Source organism: Phocoena sinus, chromosome 4 (genome assembly GCF_008692025.1).
Source record: "Phocoena sinus isolate mPhoSin1 chromosome 4, mPhoSin1.pri, whole genome shotgun sequence".
NCBI classification, from domain to species: Eukaryota; Metazoa; Chordata; class Mammalia; order Artiodactyla; family Phocoenidae; genus Phocoena; species Phocoena sinus.
This window is the reverse complement of record NC_045766.1, coordinates 73,214,929-73,227,718: the sequence shown is the minus strand read 5'-3', so window position 1 is coordinate 73,227,718 and position 12,790 is coordinate 73,214,929. Positions and strand designations below refer to the sequence as shown.

General features: G+C 41.8%; 1 protein-coding gene across 5 annotated transcripts in view; it reads left to right on the top strand.

The window, feature by feature from the left end:
* RUBCN (rubicon autophagy regulator) overlaps positions 1-12,790 on the top strand; it is a 66,509-nt gene that overhangs the window by 6,833 nt on the left and 46,886 nt on the right. For 2 of the 5 annotated variants that reach the window (XM_032630591.1, XM_032630589.1), the window contains exon 1: positions 2,283-2,541. The exons of 2 other annotated variants lie outside the window; for them this stretch is intronic. In XM_032630591.1, the coding sequence (XP_032486482.1) occupies positions 2,477-2,541 (65 nt within the window). In that variant the 5' untranslated portion in view covers positions 2,283-2,476. Of the gene's footprint in view, positions 1-2,282; positions 2,542-12,790 lie in introns of those variants that run through there. One more of the 5 variants, XM_032630587.1, reaches the window with a different exon arrangement.

Genomic DNA, 12,790 nt, shown 5'->3' with positions numbered 1-12,790 from the left:
AAATAAGCCCATGTGCCACATCTACTGAGCCTGCAGTCTACAGCCCACACACTGCAACTGTTGAGCCCACACTCTGCAACTACTGAAGCCTGCTCACCTAGAGCCTGTGCTCCGCAACAAGAGAAGCCACCGCAATGAGAAGCCTGTGCACTGCAATGAAGAGTAGCCCCCGCTCGCCACTAGAGAAAGCCCATGCGGAGCGATGAAGACCCAATGCAGCCAAAAATAAAAAAATAAAAATAAATAAAAATAAATCTTACTGTAATATTAAGCAAAAAAAAGGCCTCAAAGAATAAATACAGCTTAATAGCATTTTTAATAAAGTTAGAACACAAAAATTTTTTAAATAATAATTTTTAGGAATATGGATAGATGCAAAGAAACTATATTAAAAGAGAAACAGTGGAATTATAAACAAGGGATTTAGAATATGGCTACCTGGGGTGAGGGAAAGCAGAGGGATAGGATGGGGGAGTGGGCACATGGCTAGTGTAGGTTATTGTCATGCTTATTAACTGACTGCTTTAAAGAAAATAAGTGTAGGGAATTCCCTAGTGGTCCAGTGGTTGGGACTCCTCCCTTTCACTGCTGAGGACCCAGGTTCAGTCCCTGGTTGGGAAACTAAGATCCCCACAAGCCACACAGCATGGCCAAAAAAATAAAAATGAAAAAAAAAAAAAAGTGTAAACCCAGTCTTGGACATATAAGGAAATTCCTGTTTTCTAGAACTTTTACTACAATTTTAATTCTAGAATTTCCTGATACAGCTGACTGACTTTCATGTAAATATATGTTAAAATCATGTGGCATTAATTTGGGATTATACTGTATGCCAAAAAATGAAGTTCATACATTTGTAGAAACAGAAGCTACTGAAATCCCAATAACCAACACTGCCCCTTTCTTAAAAAGTATAACACTTTGGTAGGAAAATATGAGAAAGTTTGAATAAGAATATTTTTATATAAATGGAAATTGGAAATCATAATTTAATTAAAAGGCTCTTTCACTTTTAATTCACAAAAAATGTTTTCTCAAGTTTGAACATTTCTGAAAGTCATGTATTATTTTTAACAGAGTAACTAGTTTTTATGGAGTTAACCTAGATCTCTCCCTAACAGAGTAGTGCTGATTCTGTTGCCTTACCATGGCTCTAATCCCAATCTCCTTGTTCCCTACAGCCACTACCCAAGTTTAGGCCTGGACTTGCAAACCCAAAGTCCACATTTAGCCTTCAGAATTTTTTTTTTTTGGCCCATGTAATGTTTACCTTAAAATTGTTGCCAATATTTTAAAAATTGGAAATTGTACTTAAAAATGCAGATTCCAGCTTTATTAAAAAATCAGAATATTTGTCAACATTCAACTATAGCTAAGATGAGACTTTCCTTTTTGGATGAGGCATGGAGGTTCCAGTTCAGAGAGTTTCTGCCATTCTTCTACAACTGGCTGACTTCACTCATTGGCATTACACTTGGCCTTTATAGGGACTTCCAACCTCTTCTCATATCCATTCTTTTGACCTTCCCTCCAACATAGTACATACCCCATTACCTCTCCACATTGTCAAAAGTAGCTTTCTAAGCAAGTTTGATCAAATCACTTCTTGATTTGCATGTCCTTGATTTGCTCCTAATTGTTCTTAGGATAAAATCCAAACTCCCAATGGCGTCATGATCTGGTCTGCCTGTTTCTCACCTCTTCCCAGCTCTGATTACTACTCAGAACAAGCTGTTCCCAGACCCGCTTCCTCATGTCTGTGTTACTCTCTTCGCCTTCTCTTCCCTTCTTCTCCAGGCTAACTCATACTCATCCTAAAAGACTCTGCTCTGACATCAGTCCTCCAGGAAACCTTTCCCCAAAGCTTTTGCTTCCTCCCCTTCCTTTGTGATCCCAAAGCGACATGAACTCTTGCGAGTTTGTGAGTTCTTCATTAAAATTTTTGAGGTCTCCAAACACCACCTACCGGTGTTAAACCCGGGTAGGCTAAAGTGGGGTTAATCGTACTTGGATTAAGACCAGCGTTATTTTCGAGTCTAGACCTCTGACCGAGTATGGTTTCAAGGGTGAAGTGTGACAGACGTGTGTAAAGGTCCACACCAGTAAGAACTCCGGAGACTAGAGTTGGTGGGCGTTTCAGACCCTGGCTCCCCGCCGGGTGCACTACCGCAAGCTCGCCGCCAGGGTCTGAAGTCGCTGCGAGCGCAGCCTCTGATTGGATAGGGCGGTGCATGCCGGTAGCGGCCGGGCCTTCGAAGTGCTTGCTGGGAGTTGTAGTTCTTGGAGCCGGAAGAGGGGGTGGCTAGAAACAGCAGCTGAGGCAGCAGTCACTGCCTTTGCTGTCACCCGGCTGTAGTGCATCACTCTGAGCCCACCGGCCGTGGGTGCCTCCTCGGTTCCCAGGGGACTCTGGGAGCCCTGAGGGGCGAAGCGACGGGGACGCCTCTCAAGAGAAGAGGCGACGTCGCAGCCCCGGATGCGAGCAGAGGGCGCGGGAATGGAGCTTGGCGGCTGCGAGGAGGGCTTGCCGGAGGAGAGCAGGTGGGCTGGGAAGGGGCCGGAGAGTCGCGGGCGGATTGATGCGTTGAAGTCCCGGGAGGCTTGAGAGGGCTCGGAGAGCACGGGGAGACCTGCCTGGCGCGACAGACATGAGGGCAACTGTTGTGGGCAACTTGTTTGGGAAAAAATTCTGAAAGGAGGGACGCGCAGGGCGTGGATAGGGCGGACGAGGGAACGGGCTTAGTGAGGGTGAAGGAGGGGGGTAGGGTATGTTGAGGGCGGGGGGCTTGCGGGGTGGGCAGAAATGGGTGAAGCTCAGATCCAAGGCTGCTGGGGAGGAGGTGGATATTGAGAGGTGCTGTAGTGAGATTTCATAGGCCAGAGTCTATAGATAGCAGTAGGGGACAAGGTGGGTGCCCCGACTGAAACTTACGGTGACAGCAATTCGGGCCAATATTAAGAAGGTTGAAGTAAGAATTTCTGGGAGTAAAGGTTAGGCATTATGAGTGGCCTAGAAAGAAGCTTAGGAAAAATGAGTGTGAGGAAGGAGTGAAGGAGGGCCTGCGGATGAAAGTGGGCGATTGTAATGGCAGTGGAATGGGGATGGGGGCTTGCTAGTGGGACTAGAAATTGCGTGCGTGCCCTTTGTCAAAGCTGGATCCCTGTCAGAGAGTAACAGGACCTCCCTGTTGTTTCCTTTCCATCCTTAAACCTTTCACTCCTTCCCCACAATGCAGCTAAGCAATTTCCCATTTATTTATATGAAACTGTTGTCATCGAGTTCATACCTTCTAGAAATTAGAGAATTTAAGATTTTAAAAACTACTTTGACCGAATGGTGGCTTGGACTCTGGAGAGGTACTACCCTTATGTAGGGGTTGCTTCATTAATAACTCTGGTCTTAACCTCTTAAGAATCTGGAATGTACATCATAGAGCAGGAATGTGGGTTAAGGAAGTCTTTTTTTTAACATCTTTGTTGAATTATAATTGCTTTACATTGTTGTGTTAGTTTCTGCTGTATAACAAAATGAATAAGCTAAACATATACATATATCCCCATATCCCCTCCCTCTTGCATCTCCCTCCCACCCTCCCTATCCCACTCCTCTAGTGGGTCACAAAGCACGGAGCTGATCTCCCTGTTCTATGCTGATCTCCCTGTACTCTGCGGCTGCTTCCCACTAGCTATCTATTTTACATTTGGTAGTGTGTATATGTCCATGCCTCTCTCTCACTTCGTCCCAGCTTACCCTTCTCCTTCCCCTTCCCTGTGTCCTCAAGTCCACTCTCTACATCTGCGTCTTTATTCCTGTCCTGCCCCTAGGTTCGCCAGAACCATTTTTTTTTTTTTTAGATTCCATATATATGTGTTACCATATGGGATTTGTTTTTTTCTTTCTGACTTACTTCATTCTGTATGACAGACTCTGGGTCCATCCACCTCACTACAAATAACTCAATTTCATTTCTTTTTATGGCTGAGTAATATTCCATTGTATATATGTGACACATCTTCTTTATCCATTCATCTGTCGATGGACATTTAGGTTGCTTCCATGTCCTGGCTATTGTAAATAGAGCTGCAATGAACATTTTGGTACATGACTCTTTTTGAATTATGGTTTTCTCAGGGAATATGCCCAGTAGTGGGATTGCTGGATCGTATGGTGGTTCTATTTTTAGTTTTTTAAGGAACCTCCATACTGTTCTCCATAGTGGCTGTATCAATTTACTTTCCCACCAACTGTGGGAGAGGGTTCCCTTTTCTCCACACCCTCTCCAGCATTTATTGTTTGTAGATTTTTGATGATGGCCATTCTGACTGGTGTGAGGTGATACCTCATTGTAGTTTTGACTTGCATTTCTCTAGTGATTAGTGATGTTGAGAATCCTTTCATGTTTGTTGGCAATCTATATCTTCTTTGGAGAAATGTCTGTTTAGGTCTTCTGCCCATTTTTGGATTGGGTTGTTTGTTTTTTTGATATTGAGCTGCATGAGCTGCTTGTATACTTTGGAGATTAATCCTTCGTCAGTTGCTTCGTTTGCAAATATTTTCTCCCATTGTGAGTGTTGTCTTTTGGTCTTGTTTATGGTTTCATTTGCTGTGCAAAAGCTTTTAAGTTTCATTAGGTCCCATTTGTTTATTTTTGTTTTTATTTCCACTTCTCTAGGAGGTGGGTCAAAAAGGATCTTGCTGTGATTTATGTCATAGAGTGTTCTGCCTTTGTTTTCCTCTAAGAGTTTTATAGTGTCTGGCCTTACATTTAAGGAAGTCTTTCTTGACTTTTAAAAATATTCAGATATAATTAGAGTCTCAGGAGCAGCTGGGATCCAAAGACTGGAGGTGGAATATTTACCTCTGAGAAAATATCAACAGGGGAAAATTAATGAGATGTTGTATCTGGGTGAAGACCTGGCTGTTTTAAAGGGTGAGACTCCTCTTTTATGTGCACAGTTAGCCTGTGGCCTGCTGTACAAAACCTGGGCCGACAGGACCTTGGCGTTCCTGCCCGAGACTTGTGAATGATGTGTTCAGTGAAACTGAACATCTTACTTCCCTTTTCCATGTTTCAGTTTCTGCTTATGTATATTTGGCTACTTATTCTTCCTCCAGATGTCTGTGAACTGCTTCATGTAAAAGGTCCTATATACATTCTAAACAAATCTTAGGATTGTTTTTATTTTCCTCTACCAGTTCATGTGGGAGAGGCTGGGTTGGAGATTCAAATTTCCTCCCCATCTAGCTGAGTTTTTTATTTATTTAATATATTTAACAAACACTTATTTACTACATGCCAGGTGTTGCTTAAGAGCCTTACAAGTATTATTTAATCCCCATAACAACTGGGTGAGATAGGTACTATTCAATATATTATCACCATTTGACAGGTGAGGGAGCTGAGACATAGGATAAATAACTTGCCAAGGTCATACAGTAAATCCTTGGTGGAACTGGGATTCAAACCCAGGCAATCTGGCTCTACTTTTTTTTTTTTTTTTTTTTTTTGCGGTACGCGGGCCTCTCACAGCTGTGGCCTCTCGCGTTACGGAGCACAGGCTCCGGACGCGCAGGCTCAGCAGCCATGGCTCATGGGCCCAGCCGCTCCGCGGCATGTGGGATCCTCCTGGACCAGGGCACGAACCCGTGTCCCCTGTGTCGCCAGGTGGACTCTCAACCACTGCGCCACCAGGGAAGCCCCTGCCTGTCATTTTAAGACCGCTCTTTTTCTGTTATTCTTTCCATGCTTGCCTCTTAATCAAGGAACTTTAGTCAAAACTTAATTTCAGTAGTGGGATTATCCCCACAAAGTCACTCATACTGTTGCCATAGCCAACTCTATGTGGGTGGCTAGTTAACTCAGAATGTTTTATTTAATGGGACTTCATGGCACTGATGGACTCCTTAGTTCCAGATAGTCGAATGGTAAATAAAATACATGCCTTGTGCCTGAGAATTGAGGCACTGTGGCTGGGTCACTGCAAACCTAACCCTTCTATGGCCGGTAAAACACCCAATTCAGAGGACATCTTGATGAGATGGCATCATTTTTTTTTTTAATATATAATGAAGGATAAAACTGCTCAGTTATTTTCTGAAAGCAGTTGATGTAGTGAAATGTGCATAAGCTTTATATCCAGGTAGATCTGCATTTGAATTCTAGCTCTACGGCTTAACTTGGCTTATCCTGTTTAAGTGGGAAGAATGATGCCTTCCTGACAGGTAAATTGTGAGGATTCAGTAACATAATGTGCATAAAGCTCCTCACAGAGTGCCTGATATGTACTGAATGCAAAAAATGTCTACTTCCTTCTCCTCCTCAGTTTTCTTAAAATAAGGTTAGTGGGTGCTCTTCCAGTTACTGTTTTCAATGGTATTATTGCTCGCTCTTCCTCCTTCTGTGGCTCCTCTATCCGAGTTGAACACACTGGGGACTAGGGTGTTGGCCTAGCTTTTAACTTCATCCTTGGAGTGGAATGTCATAGATACCCCTATTGTTTTCCATGTAGCTAGTCACCACTAGCAAAGTGCTGTAATGCTTCGGGATGATACTTCACTTTTCCTAGGGTTTCCTAAATGCCAATTATTTGGAGTTTGTCTGGTGAAACTACTAAACAATTAAAGGAATGATTCTTCTTGCATTGCTCTGTCACCCTCAGCCGCCTTGGGCTATGCAATCTACTTCTGAGCTTGGAACCCGACTACTTCCACAGTTTTCGTGGTACAGTGAGTCAGACAGAGTGAGAATTCAAGGATTAAGATACCTTTTTGTGTCTCCAAACTGAGCTCATTCTATTGACCAAAACCTTTTCCTCCTCTGTTTTCTATCTCAGTTAATAGTGTTTTCCATTCAGTCAACCAAGTCAGAAACCTCAGTGAAATTTGATACTTCCCTCTCCTTCGTTTCCCATACCCAGGCAGTCACAGGTCCAATGAGTTCTCTTTCTGAATTTTCTCCTGAAGCCTTTTTTTTTTCCCTCCATTTCCAAATATATTGGCTAATATTACCGAAAAATCCAGGGAGTGGTATTGCTTCAGGAATGGCCAAATGTAGGTGCTTAAACAAAAGTTTGTCCCTCAGAGTGAGAGAGTGGCATGGACATATATACACCACCAAATGTAAAACCAATAGCTAGTGGGAATCAGCTGCATAGCACAGAGAGATCAGCTCAGTGCTTTGTGACCCCCCCTAGAGGGGTGGGAGGGAGGGAGATGCAAGAGGGAAGAGATATGGGGATATAAGTATATGTATAACTGATTCACTTTGTTATAAAGCAGAAACTAACACACCATTGTAAAGCAATTATACTCCAATAAAGATGTTAAAAAAAAAAAAGAAAGTTTGTCCCTGTCTGTGTGCTCTTTTTCTCGATGTGTTGGCTTCATTCTCAGGCAGATTTTTCTTTTTTTTATCTTTTTAAAAAAATTTATTTATTTTATTTAATTTATTTATTTTTGGCTGCGTTGGGTCTTGTTGCTACGCATGGGCTTTCTCTAGTTGCAGCGAGTGAGGGCTACTCTTCGTTGCAACATGCAGACTTCTCATTGCGGTGGCTTCTCTTGTTGCAGACTGCGGGCTCTAGGCGCGCGGGCTTCAGTAGTTGTGGCTCGTGGGCTCTAGAGCACAGGCTCCGTAATTGTGGCGCATGGGCTTAGTTGCTCTGTGGCATATGGGATCTTCCTGGGCCAGGGATTGAACCCGTGTCCCCTGCATTGGCAGGCGGACTCTTAACCACTGCGCCACCAGGGAAGTCGCAGATTTTTCTACAGGATGACCCTTGGCGACTTCAAGTTTAGCAATCCAACCAAAAAGAAGACAAAATCAATCTCCATAGGTATAGCAAAAGTGAAAATTCTGGGGCTGACTCTTTTTGGACTGACTTATGTTCCTGTTCTTGTAATCAGGGTATGGAATATGTTGCTCAGTCAGGCCTAAGTCAGGCCTAAGCCCAACCCTGGATCCTAGGGTAGGGTGATATTTTCTTGGGACTTCATGGACCAGATTAAGTGCCAGAGGGGTGATTCCCCTGTGAAGAATCATTATTCTGTTACCAAAAGAAAGGGACATGAATTCTGGGCAGCTATAAACAAAATTATTCACTAAAGCCTTTATTATTTCTCATTGTGGATTCTCTCAGTAGCCTCCTGACTAAGCTCCCAATCTGAGCCCAGTCCCCCTATTCCAAGCAGCTTCCACATTGCTACCAGCTTAATTTTTCAGAAGCAAAGTTACTCTAGTATTTTGCTCAGAAATGTTCAGTGATTTCTCATTGAAAATAGAAAGTCAAAACTTCTGTGGTATTCAGTGTGAAGTTTCCAGTTACAAAACCATGGCATTCACTCACTCACATCTCCTTCCTCACCATTCTGATACTTGCTCCTCTAAATTCCCTGCATTGCCTCCTTCTTTGCCTGGAGAGCTCTTATTCGTCCTTTAAATAATGCTCCTTTAGAAGTCATCATTGACCTGCCCTTTTCTATCTCTCTTATTACAGCACTTCTCACTCTATAGCATTTTTTAAATGTACGTGCCCCTTTTCCCCACTGCATTCTGAATATCCGAAGAGGTGGGGACTCTCCCTCTTTAACCACCATAAGCCTGGTGCCTAGCACAGTGCCTGACATATGGTTGGTGTTCACTGAATATTTATTTACTCAAGGAATGAAAATGGTAAAATTTGGTCATGCTTCTTATGGTTGGGCAGGTGTCATTGGTTCTGCAAGAGGATCACATGATTTTTGAGCAATCCAAACTGCTACTCCAATTATTAGTACAATTCTTCCTCCCCCCGCCCCCCGCTGCCCCCCCGCCCCTCCCCCCCCAAACATACTCTTGAAGCTTTTGGGGAAAATGCTATTGTCAGAACCCAGAAGCCGGAGGTGTATCAGCTGATAGCAGGAACCATAAGCTGAAGCTTTTCTCAGTATCTACCCTCCCCACAGCTGTTTCTGCTTTTTTATACTTACTTTATCACTTCTTCCATAAATGAAAATTTTTTCCTGTTTTTTATTTTGTTTTGTAATCTTTCCTCCATAAACAACCTGCCTTGGTATTTATAGACCAGCTCTGTCCAACATGATAGCCACTTAGCCACCTGTGGTAATTTAAGTCTCAATTAATTAAAATTAAATAAAATTTTAAAATTTCAGTTCTTTAGTCACACTGCACAGACTTCAAGTGCTTAATGGCCACAGTGGCTAGTGGCTGCCATATTGGACAGCACAGATACAGAACATTTCCAGCATCACAGAAAGTTCAATTGAACAATGCTGCTGTAGATTTAAATCTGCATTTTTCAGGAAAGAACTGCAGCATGCTTACATGTTTTTAGTTCCTCTGGATCAGGCTCACTTGAAGTGTAAACTACACTTGATTAGGAGGAGAGAAGATTATTAAAGGAAGTCATCAATAGTAGTGAGTAAATAGGAACTTGGCAAACTATCTCTCAAAGTTTGTGGGGCCATATCCTTTGACAGTGAAACTCACAGGAACCCTGCTGGATTGTAGGACTGAGAGATGATTGATTTTTTACTAAAAAACAGCAGAATCCCATAATTTCTTAAGGGTTCTCAGACAGTCTCCCGGTGAGCTCTCTCATTTGTATACTTTTGAGAAGAAAGCAGTAATAGTCATATTGCCATTCCTCTTCACCCACCTCCCTCCAAGACCATGAATTTATTTTTGCCTCCTAACCTCCTAAGGAGTCCTTTGAGAGTTTTAGATTTTCCAAGGGTGGTTTTTTTTTTTTTTAAAGATTATTATTAAGAGGAATGGTGTATTGACAGCATGTGTTATGGCGTTTCTAACAAAAAAGTTGTTGCAGGTCAGATTATTTAGAACTTCTTGGGAGAAAATTGTACTAGAGCTGAACCTTAATCCCTGAATGGGACAAGAAGAGAATCACTCCAAGTGGAAAGGTTTCCATGGATACAGTCATGAGAGTAGGTATGAGGTTAGCATGTTTGCATGTGTTAGAGAGAGAGAGAGAGAGAGAGACTATATTCAAATTGAGGAGTACTGAGCAGGATGGAGAATTTTTGAACTCTGTACTAAGGAGTTTGCATATCACCAGTGGTAAGGTTTCTGACATAAGGGATTTTCCTACCTTTTGTTAAATCTACCCATGGTTGAAATTCAAGAAATTTAGTATCATTAAAATTTAGTATGATTGGTGCCAATGGTTAGGTTCTCCTAAGTGCCCCAGAGCTGAGAGCTGAATAATAGAGTCAAGTATGTTTTTTCTATAAGCATATTGTTTATTTGAAAAGCATCATAAATATACTACATACTCTACAAGTTAAAAACTGTATAACTAAAAACAGAAAATATGGAGCCAGGTAAGAAGACAGTTAAACGCAAATTAAACGTGGTAGTTTCTTGCTACCTCAGTGTTACCAATAATTATTTCCTGGGACTTCCCTGGTGGCGTAGTGGTTAAAAATCTGCCTGCTAATGCAGGGGACATGGGTTTGATCCCTAGTCCAGGAAGATCCTACATGCCGTGAAGTAACTGGGCCTGTGCGCCACAACTACTGAGCCTGCACTCTAAAGCCCATGAGCCACAACTACTGAGCCCGCATGCCGCAGCTACTGAAGCCTGTGTGCCTAGAACCCGTGCTCTGCGACAAGAGAAGCCACCGCAATGAGAAGCACCCACACTGCAAGGAAGAGTAGCCCCCGCTCGCCACAACTGGAGAAAGCCCGTGCAGAGCAATGAAGACCCAACACAAACAAAAATAAATAAATAAATTTATTTAAGAAAATTATTTCCCTAGTTAGGTTTTTCCCTACTTTAAGAATGAACCCATTACTTCTTTCCAGGAAGTGCTTTCTCCATTAAAAGTCCTAGGTGCTTGCCAGACCACAATCTTTCAGCATAAGATGCCTTTGATACTTGAGTATTTAAAAAATCCTTTATGGTATTTTCCAGCTTCTGGTTCACTAACTTTGTTCATATTATTGACCTTTCTTTAATTGCTAGCCTCAAGGAAGGCTGAAATAGTTCCTCTCTTCTCTACATTCCCCTTATATAACCAAAAGTAACCACTATTAACATATCACTGTTTCTCTCAGTATATTTATGTTAAGATCATAAATATAATTTTACATTCTGTTTTTTATACTTTTACATACTTTCATTAGTTTTGGAAATTGTTCCTAATCAAAAATTTTATTGGTTTCATGATATTCCACATATGGGTATCACATACCTCTCCTCACATTTCAGGGATCAAATCATTACCTGACTTGCAACAACCTGACCTTCAACTCTGGTCTCAGGTAGATACCATATTACAATGCAGATAACTGGCATACTGTAGATGGGATATGCTAATAAGTTGAAGCTGTTTCCTTTTATTACTAAAAAGAGTCTTGGGGGTGGAAGATATGCCAATATATATTTCATGCATTGAATCTCATTTTACAATTGCACAGTATTTACTATTTATTTACTATTGATTTCACTTAATTTTAGTTATTAGTTTTATATTAGTTATATGGTATAACACTTCTTTAAAAAATAACATTTGCTTATAACTTTACTGTTTTAACCTGAGTGTTACTTCTAATTGTGATTTGGCAAGCTTAAGACTGAGTTGGCATTTAGGGAAACTTTTTCCTTGGGTATGCTTATTTGAGTTGCTTAAGCAATGCCTGTTCCTCTTCAAAGAATGTAGTCAAAATCCTCCCAAAAGAAAATTGGCAGGACTTTATTCTGAGATTGGCTTTGCTGTTTGCTGTTTGTGATAAATAAATATGATTCAAGTAGAGATGGATTATGCTGTCCCTTGCCACTCGAGCCTAGTTCTTCCTTGACATAGGGTAATATGCTTAGAATTGCTTTTAGTTTATGGTGGTTAAAGAAGAGCACTCTGTATACTTGCAGAAGTGGCCATACAAAGGGCTGCTTTGAGCCTAATATAGTCCTTGCCTGTGCCCAGATGAAGGTTACATGTGAATGCAAGATGATACAATCCAAATAATTATTACCAAACAGGTTTAGCCTAGGAAAGACTGACCTCACTTGCTAACAATCTGGGTAAAGAATGAGGAGGAATATTTTATTTCTCATGGTGATCTATTTATTTGCATCTAAGATTCAGGTATGAATGGATTAATCCAGCCATTGTATATGGGCTTCAGTTGAACTTAGTATTTCAGCTCTCTGAAAATGATAACAGTATCATTAGGGTAAAGGATCCTAAAAAGTAAAGACACTAAACAAACTAGCTATGTAAATCAAAAAATTTTTAGGACTTCCCTGGTGGCATGGTGGTTAAGACTCCACCTGCCAGTGCAGGGGACACGGGTTCGAGCTCTGGTCCGGGAAGATCCCACGTGCCGTGGAGCAACTAAGCCTGTGTGTCACAACTACTGAGCCTGTGCTCTAGAGCCCGCAAGCCACAACTACTGAGTCTGCGTGCCACAACTACTGAAGCTCATGCGCCTAGAGCCTGTGCTCTGCAACAAGAGAAGCCACTGCAATGAGAAGCCCGCGCACCGCAATGTAGAGTAGCCCCTGCTCACCGCAGCTAGGGAAAAGCCCACGCGCAGCAACGAATACCCAATGCAGCCAAAAATAAATAAATTAATTAATTAAAAAAACTTTTTAAAGTTTACTTTTCATCTATATGAGCATATACCAAATATAGACGGTTTGGTACATCTTAGAGTAAGAGCCACCTTCTTTTGTAGCTGTGGTATCTCAAGGGCACTTCATTTGGGGGAAGAAAATTTCTTTAGTTTGTACAGAAGTTGTTAATAGATCTGAATGCTCAAGATTTCTA